General features: G+C 54.3%; 2 protein-coding genes across 4 annotated transcripts in view; both read right to left on the bottom strand.

Moving 5' to 3' along the window:
- LOC138823538 (membrane-bound transcription factor site-1 protease) overlaps positions 1-1,029 on the bottom strand; it is a 45,596-nt gene extending 44,567 nt beyond the window's left edge. For both annotated transcript variants that reach the window (XM_070016917.1, XM_070016916.1), the window contains exon 1: positions 910-1,029. The gene's annotated coding sequence lies outside the window, so the exon portion shown is untranslated. The remainder of the gene's footprint in view (positions 1-909) is intronic.
- A 1,604-nt stretch (positions 1,030-2,633) lies between these two features.
- On the bottom strand, positions 2,634-14,881 carry LOC138823545 (inactive hydroxysteroid dehydrogenase-like protein 1). 2 transcript variants are annotated; one of them, XM_070016932.1, is made up of 6 exons: positions 14,822-14,881; positions 10,023-10,078; positions 8,047-8,272; positions 7,063-7,508; positions 6,638-6,865; positions 2,634-4,747 (listed from the first exon to the last, which is right to left on the bottom strand). In XM_070016932.1, exons 3-6 carry the CDS (start codon positions 8,264-8,266, stop codon positions 4,649-4,651), a joined length of 993 nt encoding a protein of 330 aa, XP_069873033.1. In that variant the 5' UTR covers positions 8,267-8,272; positions 10,023-10,078; positions 14,822-14,881; the 3' UTR covers positions 2,634-4,648. The 2 variants fall into 2 exon arrangements, with proteins under 2 accessions (XP_069873033.1, XP_069873032.1); XM_070016931.1 differs by having other exon boundaries at positions 10,023-10,131; positions 14,822-14,873.
- Between the last annotated feature and the right edge of the window lie 19 nt (positions 14,882-14,900).

The following is a 14,900-nucleotide window of genomic DNA, read 5'->3' as shown; positions in this document are numbered from 1 at the left end:
GCTCCTGCCATCATCTACTAGAGCAGAAAATTTTGCTGGGTAAAAAGTGTTCCGCGTGGCTGAACAACCTGTGTGCTCTCCATCTGACAAACGCCCTTCCACAGTAACAAGGGAGGAGCACTGACACACCTTCAACACCTGGCTCTGCGGGAAGGCTGCCAGACCCAGAGGCCACCGGCAGGAGATGCTGAGTGCAAAAGGCAACCCCGGGAAAACCGGCCGGAAATGGGGACCGACGGCAGGCGGGTACCAGGTGTCTCTGGGGTGGCAGGACGTGGTCCCGCAGTGGCTCGCGGGGCCGACCGCACCACGCTGCACATTCACTAAGAGTAAAGTGAGAACGCTGGAGAGTACGCTTGAAAAAGGGGGCTTTACGGCACGACGCCTCCGCAGGACGCGGCCGTGGCTCGGGTGCCGAGTTCAAACCCCCAGAAGCACAAGGAAAGGAAGTCTCCGGTCTCCGACCCCGGCCGGGGGGCGGCGCCCCTCCGCGCGGAGAGCGGTGGCTCCCGCGGGCCCGCGAGCCGCGACGCCGCGGGCTCCGCGTCCAGCGCGGGGCGGCCGTCCGCCGAGGTCGGCGCCGGGGCCCGCGCGCGCGGGCGGGAGACCCCGCCGGACCTCGCGCCCGCCTCCCCGGCTCCCGCAGGCGGGCAGCGGCCGGCCGGGGCCGGGCCGGGCCCGCCGCCTCGTCCCGCTCAAGTGTACCTCACGGGCGAACCGGCCCGGGGGGACCGAACGGCGCGCGGCCGCGGGCAGGGACCGGGGCCGGGGTCCTCCTGCCCGCCCGCCCGCCCGCCGCAGTGCGGGGCCGCGAGGAGCACGGCGGCCTCGGGCCCCGGCCTCGGGCGCGGCCTCTGAGGCGCAGCGGCGGTACGGCGGGACGGCGGGCCCGGCGCGCGGATGACGTACCTGCCGCCGCCTCAGGCTCGGGGTCGGCGGGCCCGGAGAAACGGCGCCTCCGCCGCAAACGCGCCTCGGCTCTCCATTCGGGGCTGTTTACTCACAACTCTCGCGAGACTTGGCCCGTGGTGTAGCGGGGAGACCCACGGCGGACGGCGTCCACCCTGCGTGCCCTGCGTACCCTGCGTGCGCGCTCCAGGCGCCGGGGGCCGCGGGGAGGGACGGAGGTCTCGCGGCGTTTGAGGCCCGGGGCTGCGCGCGGGGCGGCGGCGGGCAGCGGGCGTGGCCGGCGGGCCGGCGGCGGCGGCGGCAGAGAGCGCACCTGGGCCCTCCGGGCCGGAAGTGCCCCTCTGGGGTGGTCTTCTGGGATCAGCCCAGGTCGAGGGGTCACACAGCCTCCACCCCCCCCAGCGTAGGCCGGAGGGGCATTCGCCCCTCTCGGAATCTAGGGACCAGCAAGGGCCGGGTAAAGGGTCCCGGGCTACCACCGTTCCCAGCCCTACCGCAACCTCCCAGACCCACGGTCCACGTACAGAAGAGAGGATCTGCAGTCCCGCGAAGCGGAGCTATTTGAAATAGAAACAGCCAAAGGCAGCAGCTGACCCGGGGGACCCCGGGGCTCCCAGGCCCTGGCAGCTACTTCACAAGCAAAAGATGCCCGAGGTTAAGTGGACCTGCAGCTGGCGGCGCTGGGAGCCGCCTCGTAGGCAGCTTCAAGCATGAGCTTTAGCCTTGACACAGGTGTGAAGAGGTGCTGGGGGGCCAGGTGTATGGGCTCAAGTCTGGGATACCATCCATTTGGGAGGCAGAGATCAGGAAGCCAGCCAGGCCCCCTCCTCCCAAAACAAATGGCAAGACCCCATCCCAACAAACACATTGAACATGGAGATTCACATCTGTAATCTTAGCTACAAAAAAAAAATGTACAGGTAAGAGGATTGCAGTCTGAGGCAAATCCTGGGCAAAAGCAGAAGACCCTATTTAAACAAAAAAGCAAAAAGGGATGTGGGAGCTTGGCTTAATGCTTGGTAAAGCATTAGGCTAGCAAGCACCAGGCTGAGTTCAAACTCCAGTCCTGCCAAAATAAAAGGAAGAATCTCCACAACTTCATGAGTGAGAATCCACCGAAGGCAGCTGTTAGGATTACATTTTAGGAAAGCAATGAGGCAGCCTGGCCAGCCTGGCCAGCCCAGCACCTGCAGCCCCATGGTCCTGCCCCTTAGTGATGGCGGGGTGAAAGTAACTCCAATGACCATGCCATACTCATCTTGTGCAAGAACCCATTACTTGGGCTCATCCCTACCACCTGACTACAGTGGCTCAGAGCAAGCCACCATGTCCATGCTGCCAAAATCATTGATCACAGCCCCCCCCCCTTAGCAGGTGTGGTGGTACACACCTGTAATCTCAGCACTCGGGAGGCTGAGGCAGGAGGATGGAGAGTTGGAGTCCAACTTTGTAGCTGAGCTACAAAGCAGTTCAAGGCCAACCTGGGTTACAAACAAACCTGTTTCAAAAATAAAGAAAAACTTCACTGTACACACAGCTAAGCAGAGGTCAGGAGCCACTCGGCACCCTGGGCTTCCCAGGCCCGGGGCAGGTATACCATTGTCACGGCAACATCATTCTAGTGAATTACAGCCACACATGCTCTCAGATTAATTCTTCCCATCATCTCCACAAGAAGAACCCTCTTTCCAAACCATCAGCTGACAAACATTGACAACAAAATCTTTTCCAAGGAAATGCAATGCTTTTATTGTTCCACCTGCAGATTCCATCTCCAAGACGCAGATGCCCATCCTTAACACTAGCTGGAAACGTGCACAGTCTGATGAATTCTCCAACAAGCTTCCAGGGGAGAAAGCTCTTTACCAGGGCTAGAAAACCTAAGCAGTCTCTGTGTTGATCATATGCTGAAAGGAGGGACAAACTGCCCACAGCTGCCCCAATCAGCCCATCTGGCTGAGTCCCACCAGGGGGAGAAGCTGAAAACATCACTGATGAGCTGCGCAAATTGTTTTCACCACGTGGCAAGGACTTCCTACCACACCACAGAACTTTACACATGACTGGCACCAGATCTACGAGTCTAGGCTGTCCTAGAACTCTAGATCCTACCTCACCATCCAGAGTGCTGGAGTCACAGGCATGCACCACCACACCCAGCCTGACAGTTTTTACACAAAGTTGCTGGTACTTATTTCACATCAACAATGTTCTCATCCATGCAACAAGAAGAGGAATTTGAGTCATCTGTGCTGAATCCTTTGCTGCCATACAGTATCTTCAAGCATAGTTTTCACATCTTTGAACACATGATTTAGGAGTGAAAGAACTTCAGAACTTCAGCAGCAACACCTTCCAGGTCCATGTCTCAGCTGGAGATGCTATGGGCAAGGTTGCAGGCCCAAGAGTTTAAAAGCACCACTGACACAACACCCACATAGCTCTACCAGTCCCCACTGCCAACCAAGTTCCCAGCTTTCACATCACAGTATTATATTATTACTATGTATCACAATATTTTATCCCAGCATTGGCATCACAGTAGTAACCTCTGAGTTTTAAATCTGCACCTTCTGCCATGTTTGCATAGGGACATGACACTGGGAACATGGCCCTTAAGGACTACGGGCTTCCTAAGATCTGAACTAAAGCCATCTCACAGTAGGTCCAAAACTAACCTGTATCGTGGGGGGCTGCACCCAGCCATTTGTCTTCACACCAATAAAAGCATTCACTATGTAACGCACAAGGCCACTACAGAGGCCAAAAGTGAGCTTCTAAATTACTATTTAACAGATACAATACATTGTATCACACATATAATGTGTCCATATTTTAACTACGATTCCATAAATACTTGATGTTTACATCCATGACATCAGGGGAATGCAGTAGGACTACATAGAAAAGTGTATGAAAATCAGACAGAACAAGCTCTGAGGGGGGATGTCACACTGGGAAGTCACTACTTATCCACAATAATCAAAAGCTGACTGAGGGTTACCTGATGCAGCCAAATCTAGGAACAAAGAGCACTGTAGAGGAGCAGGGTGAGACATGGTAACCTACAGCACAGGCTGGGGGCTGGTTTATAGGACCAAGAGGAGGACAGACTTCTGATACCCTGGAAGGTTCCACTTATGTCATCTGGACAAGTCCTCACTTTAAAACACAACTATAAATAAAGCTGCTCAGAAACATAATGCATACAGCACACGTGGTCCTCTGGGCCCTCAGGGAAGGGCAGCATCTCCACACACCCACCACAGCTGCTGCCTTGGCGCCATATACGCTTCCACGCTGTGGCCCTCTGCTTTGCCCTGGTCTTCCTAGTGAACATCTGAAAACTAACCCCACAGTCGTCTACCAGGAGGAAATAAGTAACTCCCTTAAAAAGCAACAGCAGCAGCGGTAGGCGCCACCAGGTGACATGGGGTTAGGTTGCAGGGGCTCTTATGAAGACAACATGATGACACACACGATGGACAGACGTGAGTCACACCACTGCTGGGCAGTGGGAGGCAAGCCACACTGAGGCCCCTCCCCAGCTCCCCGCCCGGGCAGCTGGCACTGTGCTCTGTGCCACACCTGTGGCCCAAGAGCTTTTCACAGCACTCTCCAAGTCTGCTTTGCAAATGAGGAATCAGTGTGCCAGATAATCAGCAATGAAAGAAAATACAGCACAGAAGTTACATGTGTTTCTCCAAACGTGGGAACACTGCAGGCTCCCAGCGCAGGCTCAGGCCATGCAGGACAAGGCCTGCTTACGTAAGGATCGGTGGAGCAGGTTTGCGCCCCATACCCACAGCCATTCGGGCATGTACTGTGCAAAGAGAAACTGAAAATGAGAGAGAAAAAAAGCTGAAGGTTAGAGTCCAAAGCCAACAACACTCATGCACATGATTTATCAGACAAATAGCTGCAACCTTACAAAGGACAGCCCCTGGTTTGTATGGAACAACTTTTGCAGAAGATACAATCCTATAATCATTGGGGAACAAGCAGACGTGATCAACTTAAGTTGTTACTATCTCTCCTTCCCTTCTCCCCTCTTCCTCCCCACCCTACACACACACACACACACACACACACACACGTGCATGCGCACATCCTGTCTGGAATGATGTGTATGGTTGCCAATGCCATCTTTATCTCACATGGGATGAACAGCTACTAACAGGTTAGTAGCCCACGAAGAGCCGACTTCGGGGGACAGGCTGGAACATACTTAAAGAACTAAGAAACTCTAGTACTTGAAAAGGTGGCTGGGGACATAAGGAAGGAGCTCAGGGAACCAGGAAGGGTCTCGACCCATCCCAGCCAGAGATGGCAGTGTCTGGAAACACGTCTGGCTGTCACACTGGGTGTTCCTGGTTCCTAATGACACAGGGATGTTGCACAACAGATTGATAATATTGGAAATAATTTGAGTAAAATAAAAATGATATTGAAGGGGCTGGGAAGGTGGCTCAGTGGTAGAGCGCTTGCCTTGCATGCATGAGGCCCTGGGTTCAATTCCCCAGCACCACATAAGCAAAAAGAAAAAAGCCGGAAGTGGAGCTATGGCTCAAGTGGTAGAGTGCTAGCCTTGAGCTGAAGAGCTGAGGGACAGCGCCCAGGCCCAGAGTTCAGGCCCCACGACCGGACCCAAAAAAAAAAAAAAAAATGATATTGAAAAGGTGGAAATGTAACAGTTCTGGGGGGGGGGGATCTACCTCAGGAATCAAATGAGCTTCATAAACACTCAGGAGAACACTCTAAGGAGCTCATCCGTGCACACAAGGTTTGCCACTAGAACATTGGTGCATATAAATTATACAATACTGGAGGCTGAGGTTGGAAGGACCAAAGTTTGAGGTAAGCCTAAGCAGAAAAAAAAAGAAAAAGAAAGGGAGGGAGGGAGGGAGGGAGGGAGGGAAGAAACCTCCAAGTATTAAAAAATTCTAGCCGGGCGCTGGTGGCTCACGCCTGTAATCCTAGCTACTCAGGAAGCTGAGATCTGAGGATCGCGGTTCAAAGCCAGCCCGGGCAGGAGAGACCATGAGACTCCTATCTCCAATAAACCACCAGAAAACCGGAAGTGGCGCTATAGCTCAAGTGGTAGAGCGCTCGCCTTGAGCTGAAGAGCTGAGGGACAGTGCCCAGGCCCAGAGTTCAAGCCCTACAGCCGACCAAAAAAAAAAAAAAAAAAAAATTCTGAATTAGTGCACAGCTAATTTCAATGCTAGGTAATAAGGCACAAATTATTGAATGAACCACAAACCAGTTGTTATAAATCACTGAGTTCTCTCCCTAATACTCAGAATCATAATTTTAAATATTTAACAAAGCCAAGATTCTCTTAACAGACCTAGGTCTTTGTCATATCTGAACAACAAACTTTAAACAACAAACTTTGCTGCCTGAACAAATGAGTCCAATACAGAGACACTCTGGAGGTCATGGCCATGTGAGGGAGATGTGCACTATCTTGGGGTCTCAGGCTTTTCACCTTGAGGTTCATGTGGAGGTCACCCTTCGAGTAGTGCTGGAGTCTTCACTATGGAGTCCCGGCCCAGCCTTCTCACTCTGGCCCCCACCCTCTCTCACTAAGGCAGTGTGTTCCATCTGTAGCTGTTAGACAGGCTGAGAGCATCTTCATGTTGTAAGCTGAGACTGAGTACAGTCAGCATGCACAGTCCTCCCCTCTCCACCGTGTGTCACTGAGCAAGCTTAGAAGCCACCCTACCTGAATGGAGTGAGACCAGTATCCTGTGGTCCTCTTCGAAATCCCCAGAGTAGAAACCGCATGATGTGCATATACCTTAGGTGAAGGCACCAGCCATGAGCTTCGGTGCAGAAAGCTGCCAGGTGTAGCCACATTGGTGGCTACGTAGAAAGGAATTAGACTCTGCACAAAGATTCCCTTAGAAGCATACTCATACTGCAAGGCTCTGCTGAAGTGGTCTAAGTAAGCCTAGAAGAAAGAAGAGGAGGCAGCTCTTAACTTAAGAGGAAACATGGAAGCAAATGTGGAGGGAGAGCAGACTTGTTTATTATCATTCCAGAAAAAAAATACAGCCTAAGCAAACAGGAGCTGCTGGAAAAGAGCTCATGGCTGTAATAAACGGCCTATCGTTTGAGGATTTCATTTTCCAGGAAGGAAAAACTGACCTTCGATGCAGAAAATGCAGCCAGCTGTGGAGTAGGTTTACAGCAAGAGCCAGACGAGATGGTAACGATGGCGCCCCTCTTCCTCTCCACCATTCCTGGCAACACCATGTGGACCAGCAAACTAGCAGCAGCAATGTTGACATTTATGATGTCCCACAGCTTGTCCTCTGAGACCTGAGCAAAATACTGCGGGTAGGGGTAGGACACGCCCACGTCATTTACCAAGATGCCAACGTCCCTGTCTTTCAGGGCTTCTCGAATGGGAACATAGATCTCTCGTCCTCGGCTGAAGTCTGCCACTATAACATCAGTTTCCACTTTGTAGGTGTCGGCTATATCCTTGGCAACAGTCTGCACCTTCTCTTTGTTCCCACTAATGAGGATAATGTTGAGACCTTGGCTCGCTAATTCTTCTGCATAGGCTTTTCCTATCCCATCTGCTGCACCTGAAATGCAAGCCAAGAAACCTGAGCATGCTTGTTCCAAGGGACCTTCACAAGAAACCTCCCTCCCCACAGCCAGTTCAACAGAGACGACTGCACCCCAGAGAGTGCACATTCCACCCCCACAGGGCAAGGGCATGCTGAATGAGGGATGCAAAGGCTGCGTGCCAGACACCCCAGCACTCCACAGTCAGACAGGGCTGTTTTACATCCAGCACAAGGGCAAGAGATGAAGTAGGAGTTTGTTTCCAAACTTCCATCTGGCTTGTATGAGCACCAGGAGGTGCTTTTCTGGGACACTGTGATAGAAATTCAAAAATCAAAAAGGGAATGTGAGGGGCAGGAAGTGCGACTGCCGCAGGCTGAGATGAGGCGGTGGAAGGAAGACGCTGTCTGGAGCCAAGGTCTTTTGAAGAGGAGGGCAGGCAGGGAGAGAGAGGCATTCTTAACCACCTGTTCAAGGAAAACATCGCAGCAAATGCAACAACTCCTTGACTACAGCTTCCTGCTTAAAATACAAAAGAACACAAAATCTGGTTACCACTGACAACAGCCCATCTTCCGTACTGCTTGATCAGGTCTGCCCTGCTGCCCAGGCGTGGGATGAAGTGCAGCCTGACCAGGCTGTAGAAGTCACAGATGACGGTGATGCTTTTCCTGGCTGTGTACCAGGCTCCCACCAATGCCAGGGCTTCCATGTAGCAATTGCAAGACCTGGCAATTTCTCTGTACAAGAGGTAGAAGCTGTCCACAGCAGCCATGGTACCCTGCAGGGACAGGAAAAAGGAGTTCAAGGACCACGCAGGACACATATCCTGAGGCCTGCATTCAGGTAACAGTGACTCCTCCAAGGCCTGCGGCCTGTGCACCCTGCCAGCTGATGATCTGCTCAGTTAATACCTGGGTCTTCACAAGTTCCTTTCTCCCCAGGAGACTCATCAATACAATTACCAAATTCCCAGATTCCTCCTAAAATTCTGATGCTGTACTATGTGTTGTGGGGAAAGAAGTAACTACAATGTACTGAACTCTTTTTTTTTTTTTAAAGTTCCTGTTCCTGCAGGAGATGACAGACTCAAAAGATACAGGCTCAATTCATAGAGAGTCGTCAGCAAGTACAGAGGCCTCCATAGCCACAGGCACGGTGGAGGAGGCAGAGGCAGTGTGGGGCAAGGCCCTAGCCTAATGACCTTAGCATCCTCCTAGACAAAACCAAGCTTGCACAGAAAAGTATTCTGTACAAGGGTAAGGTGGCCAAATCTGTTAGTGTTTGGGAGGCTGAGGCAGGAGGATGGTGAGTTAGAGGCCAGCGTGGGCTGTCCATGCACTGACACTCGGTCTTGGCAAAACAACCTAAAGCAAATAAACAAAGAGTGAAGAGGCAGACACTTAACCAGATGATGAAAACATCATGTGACTGGTGGGTATACATGTGCTGGCCATCGGAGGTAGGCTGGAGATGCTGACCAAGGAGATGCATGACCTACAGGCGAAGTCAGGGGCCACAGTGTCTGAGTGGTTATCATTATGAGAGCCATATCCAACGACCAAAACACTGACTTCTTGTAAGAAAGAGCGTTGGGGCCGGGGATGCACTGCTCACACCTATTAATTTCAGTTACTCATATCTCAGTCCAAGGCTGGCCCAAGTGAAAGCACAAGCCCCTATTAAAAACAAAGTGACACTCTGAATTGCTGGGAATGGGGCTCAAGTGATAGAAACTGGTCTAGCAAGCTCTAGGCCATGAGTTCAATCCCAGTAGCCCCTGCTCCACATGCACAGGAAAGAAAGATAAAGAGTATTAAAATTTCAAGCTCTATGTTAAATCATCCTAAATGAGCTGGTCCTGAAATAGCTTTTTTAAAGCATGTGTTTCTTCATTATGACTAATCAAACTCCAGAGTATATATAAAGCAAACACAAGTCAGACACAATGGTGCAAAACTGTCATCCCAGCACTCAAGAGACTGAGACAGGAGGATAGGGAGTTCAAGACCAGCTTGGGTGGAAAAAGAAGGGGAGGGATTGGAGGGGAAGAAAAATTACTTGTGTTAGGCCTTCTCAATTAAAGGATAACAGAATGACAAGGCAGAGGAGCAGCTCAGGAGCAAAGCAAAGCATGTGCCTAGCATGGGCTAGATTCCCAAAGAAAGGAAAGGAAGAAAGTGAGGACTGCAGACCACTGAGCACTTGGGACAGAAGCCTATTCTGGTGGTGGGGTGTGTCCAGGAGGCTGGAACAGTACTTTCAATGAAGCTGCACGCCCCACATACAGACCATAGGCTGGTGTGGGCACACGTGTGGGCGGACCACGCACTGAGCGCAGTGCCCACTGTGCATGCGCAGCTCCAAGACAGAGGCCAGGGCCGCCTCTGGGGACCTCACACCACAGCTGTGGAGAGGAAACTCCTGCCCCTGGAGCCCAACTGTCTCAACGGCCGGAACAGCTGGGGAGGAGTCAGACATCAAGGGCTCCCAAGCGTCCCGCTGCAGTCGCTGCTCGCAGCCTCTCTTACCTTCTCTCCGTGGGCCTGGGCCTTCTGACCACTGACCGCGTCCTCCGAAGGCCGAGCTGTGAATAAAAGCCAACAAGAGCAGACTTCTTTCTTTTCCCTGACAGCACAGCTGGGAAGACATTACATAACATTAAGATTCAAGTTTTCCAGAGAAGGCACAAAACTTCTCCCGCACCAGGGGCATAGACGGCCTTCATCTCAGAACGCGGGCACGGGGTGCACCTGTCCAGTCCACCTGCCTGTCTCAGAATGAGTCACAGGAGGGGGTGCACCTGGCCACCCACCTTTGTCTCAGAACAAGTTGGGGGGGCTGGTCAGTCCACCCACTTTCACCTCAGAACAAGGCACCAGGGTGTGCCTGGCCTCCCGCCTTTGTCTCAGAACGAAGCACTGACCAGTCCACCAGCCTGCATCTTGTGCGTCTGGGCAGTCCACCCACCCCAGCGCCCCCCTTCCTACACCTCTTCTCCCAGTAATGCGACCAAATGGACAGATGGACAGTTTGGAGGAAATTAACTTGGGGAGAATGGCAACAAAAATACCAGGGGCCTCAGGCAGGCAGCTGTGTTTCCCGAGACACCTCACCTGCCATCCCACCTCTCCCTGCTGGCATGATGAAGTCCGGGGTTCCATTCCTCAGCACACATACACAGACAAAGCAGGAAGGGGCGCTGTGGCTCAAGAGGGACAGCGCTAGCCTTGAGCACAGAGAGACTCAGGGACAGCGCCCAGGCTCTGAATTCAAGCCCCAGGATTGGCAAAAGAAAGAAAGAAAGAAAGAAAGAAAGAAAGAAAGAAAGAAAGAAAGAAAGAAAGAAAGAAAAAGAAAGAAAGAAAGAAAGAGAGAGAGAGAGAGAGAGAGAAAGAGAGAAAGAGAGAAAGAGAGAAAGAGAGAAAGAAAGAGAGAAAGAGAGGGACTGGGAAGGTGGCTCAGTGGTAGACCGCTTGCCTTGCATGCTCGATCGAGGCCCTGGGTTCGATTCCTCAGCACCACATAAGCAAAAAGAAAAAAGCCGGAAGTGGCGCTGTGGCTCAAGTGGTAGAGCGCTAGCCTTGAGCTGAAGAGCTGAGGGACAGCACCCAGGCCGAGAGTTCAGGCCCCATGACCGGACCCAAAAAAAAAAAAAAAGAAAGAGAGAAAGAAAGGAAGAAAGAAAAAAAGAAAAAAGGGAGGGAGAAAGAGGAAGAAAGAGAGAAAGAAAGAGAAAAAGAAAAACAGAATGACAGAAAGACAAAAAGGAAGGAAGGAAGGTAGGTAGGTATATGTGTGGAACTTATTTTCAGGGCACGTAGGAGGGCACTGATTTGGGGAGGGGACAGGTGAGGTGGGAGGGGCAGCCTGAGCCCTGGGCTGGGGTCTGATGGACAGCACGGACCTCGGCAGACCTCGCTGCATTTCCACATCTGCTCAGACCCCATTAAGAAAAGTGTCAGCAAATCACCCGCACTGTCCTCCCAGTCCTGACCCTTCAGTGCACCATGGAAAGTAATCTCTTCCAGGAGAAGAAATCCAGCCTTGCCCCAGAGCCATTACATTACACTCCAAGAGCGCCCAGCCCCTCACCCAAACAGTCCTAACCCATCTCCTGCTCAGTGACAGCCACACCCAGCCAGACACCACGCTGCACTAATCCTTCGGAAGTCTGATTACATAAAGTAATCCCCACAAGTCCTTCTATTAGACCCTGGGGGGGCGGGCAGGGGCAGCAAGGCCTCTGGCTCACTGACTGGACGGTCAGCTGAACAATCCAACCTGCATGCCAGTCAACACAGCATCGTGCATGGCAGAAGGGCATCTGTAGGTGTGACCAAGGACCCCAAGGACCTCTGCCCAGGAGGAAGTGCTTCTGCTCTTCCTTCTGGAACAGAGGAAGACCAAACATGGAGATGGAACCACAGAGGCAGAATGCAAGAGCATGTGATCTCATGGTACCCCGCAACAGGGTGTGAAGATAGAGATGGGGTCACCAGACAAGGACTGGCGGTGCCTCTGGAAGCCAGCAAAGGAGACAAAGGAGTCTCCTCCAGAAGGAGCCAGCCCTGTTGGGTGCCTTCAACTTAGCCCAGCAAGATCAATCTTAGCCTTTTGACCTTCAGAACCCTAAACCCTAAGGCTAAACTTGTGGGGGTCTTTTGTTTGGCAGTGCTGGGGCCTCACACTTGAAAGGCTGGTGTGCTACCACTTGAGCCACACCTCTACCCCCTTTCTACACTGCTTGCTTTCTTCCCTGGGCTGCCCTGGGCTCCAATCCTCCGACTTGGGCTACCTAGAACTTCTAGAATGGGCAGCATGTGCCACAGTACCCAACTACTGTCCCAGGATCACAGGTGGGTGAGCAGCACTGGGCCTAGCCGTTGAAATGTCTCATGAGCTATCTGCCTGTTTGGTAAAACCTGGACTCCCACATCTCCAGCTCCCACATAGCTCAGGAGCAGGAGTGTGAGCCAGCACACTCAGCTTAAACGTGTGTGGTTTTAAGTCGTTTCTGTGGTAATGGGAAAAGGGATAAACTGTCAGTCTGGCAGCTAGGAGAGTAGAAAGGAAGCTGAAAATGCAGCCAGGTTCCCAAAGCAAGAGCCATCAAGCAGAAGCAGACACCGGAGTCTCAGACGCAGGTGCGAGGAGCTGAGGTGCTCGCCTAGAGCCACGCCATGTGTAGCCCAGGTCTTTGGCAAGATTAATTCATTTAAATAATTAATTCCAGGGCCATGGATGATACTAAGTTCAGGCTGACAGAGGACAGGAACTGTATCTAAAGCAAACTTTTCTGTCATTTGAAAAATATACTCAAGTGTGCAGAACCTACTATGGCAGCCGCCGGTCTAGTTAACCAACAATACCAGAGGCCAGGAGCCCCTGGGATCTGCCCTGACCAGGTCCCTCCCCTGCACAGGAGGAGCTGCCCTTAAGTTCTGAAGACCTCATGGTTTCTCTGATCCCCAAAGGGGCTGAAATTCTTTTCACATTTATGTACTGTTGTTTAATCCATGAAATCTGTTCCCATCTGGTGCCTCTTTTCCCACAGTGTTGTCTTCTTTTTCCTCAGAGAATTGGAAGACTCTAGGGCCAAGGAGTGGCTCAGGTGGTAAAGCAAAGCGAAGTTCAGACCCCAGTACAATTTTTAAAAAATTCTTTAGCTTTTAGATGCAAGTTCTCTGCATATTCTGTGTCTCTTTCTGCAGCATCTGATCAATATCTTAATTGTCCATGGAGAAAAATGTATCAGTGTTTCTCCTTGAAGGTTCATGATTGTTTTATTTCAGAAATACTACCTTAGCTCCAAGTCATGAAGCCATCTCCACAATATTTTCTAGAAACCTTACAGCTCTGCTTTTCAGATTTAAGTTCTTACCCTGGTGGGACTTTTGTAAGGATGTGCTATAATCTCATACATCTTGAATATTATTACTCCCCAACTCCTGGCACACTGCTATGCAAATAATATTTAATAAACAGACTAAAATACTCCTTTGAGTGAACCTCACTATTTGGGGGGACCTTGAACTCAGGGCCTGAGTGCTGCTCCCCCCACCCCCCGCTTTTTTGCTAATGGCTGGAGCTCTATCACTTGAGCCAGGGCCCAATTCTGAGTTTTGCTGGTTGAGAGAAGGAATCTTGAAGACTTTGCTGCCCAGGATGTTTTCCAACAATCCTCCGCGTCTCCACCCCCTGAGTAGTTAGGATTGTAAGCACGAGCCACGGGCGCCAGGGAAGACCACGGTTCTCTTCCAACACCCAGTACCCATCAGCACACAGGAGGCGTTAAAATAAGAAGGCCGACACCCAAGACAATGGAGCCACTGGGCTGCATTTAAACGGCAGCCTCCTCACCGAAAGGGGAGGCGGCCAAGCCGTGCGTCCTCGGGGACCAGACGACCAGCGGCTGCCCACCGCACCGTGCAGGGGGAAAAAGGTACTGACGCGGGAGCGGCCTGGGAAGCCGGACACCGCGCACCACTCAGGCCGCGCGTGGGGGCCGTGCCCGAGGCTCCTCCGGCTCCCCGGGCCCCGCGCCCCCCCGGGTCCCCCGCGCCCCCCCGGGTCCCCCGCGCCCCCCCGGCCCCGCTCCCCCCGGGCCCCGCGCTCCCCCCCGGCCCCGCTCCCCCCCGGCCCCTCGCTCCCCCCCGGCCCCGCTCCCCCCGGGTCCCCCGCGCCCCCCCGGCCCCGCTCCCCCCCGGCCCCTCGCTCCCCCCCGGCCCCGCGCCCCCCCGGCCCCGCGCCCCCCGGGTCCCCCGCGCCCCCCCGGCCCCGCTCCCCCCCGGGCCCCGCGCTCCCCGGCCCCGCGCTCCCCGGCCCCTCGCTCCCCCCCGGCCCCGCTCCCCCCCGGGTCCCCCGCGCCCCCCCGGGCCCCGCTCCCCCAGGCCCCGCGCCCCCCGGCCCCGCTCCCCCCCGGGCCCCGCGCTCCCCCGGGCCCCCCGCTCCCCCCGGGCCCCGCGCTCCCCGGCCCCGCTCCTCCCCGGCCCCGCTCCTCCCCGGCCCCGCGCTCCCCGGCCCCGCGCCCCCCGGCCCCGCGCCCCCCGGCCCCGCGCCCCCCGCCCCCCCCGCCGCCAGCCACGCGCGCCGCCCCCCCCCCCGCGCCCTCCTCCGGAGCACCGCCATTCCCGACTAACTCCACGCCGGAGACCCGCACGCACGGCCCCGCACCTACTCGAGCCGAGCCCTTCGGGACCGAGGAGGCGGAGGCCCCCGCGGAGGGGGCGCGGGGCGCTCGGGCGCGGGGCCGGCCGCAGAGGGCGAGGCCGCGCCCGGGGCGGGGGGGGGGACCCGCGAGGGACGGAGGACGCGCGGGGCGCGGTACCTGCAGGGAGCCGCTCCCGCCCGAGCCGCGCGGCCGCCGCCCGCGTCGCCGCCACCCCTGGGCTCCGCCCCACGTGTGG

Source organism: Dipodomys merriami, unplaced genomic scaffold, assembly GCF_024711535.1.
Source record: "Dipodomys merriami isolate MVZ:Mamm:240054 unplaced genomic scaffold, mDipMer1.0.p SCAF_120, whole genome shotgun sequence".
In the NCBI taxonomy this organism is placed as follows: domain Eukaryota; kingdom Metazoa; phylum Chordata; class Mammalia; order Rodentia; family Heteromyidae; genus Dipodomys; species Dipodomys merriami.
Note: the sequence above shows the minus strand (reverse complement) of the source record. Positions and strands in the feature narration are given on the sequence as shown.

Bases quoted from the DNA above. Each gene is read 5' to 3' on its own strand.
- LOC138823545 (XM_070016932.1), bottom strand. From the start codon at position 8,266: ATGGCTGCTGTGGACAGCTTCTACCTCTTGTACAGAGAAATTGCCAGG. The intron at 6,866-7,062 runs GTCAGTTTTTCC...TCTTTCTTCTAG, and splicing joins CTGCATTTTCTGCATCGAAG to GCTTACTTAGACCACTTCAG. The intron at 4,748-6,637 runs GTAGGGTGGCTT...TCTCATTTTCAG, and splicing joins ACTGGTCTCACTCCATTCAG to TTTCTCTTTGCACAGTACAT.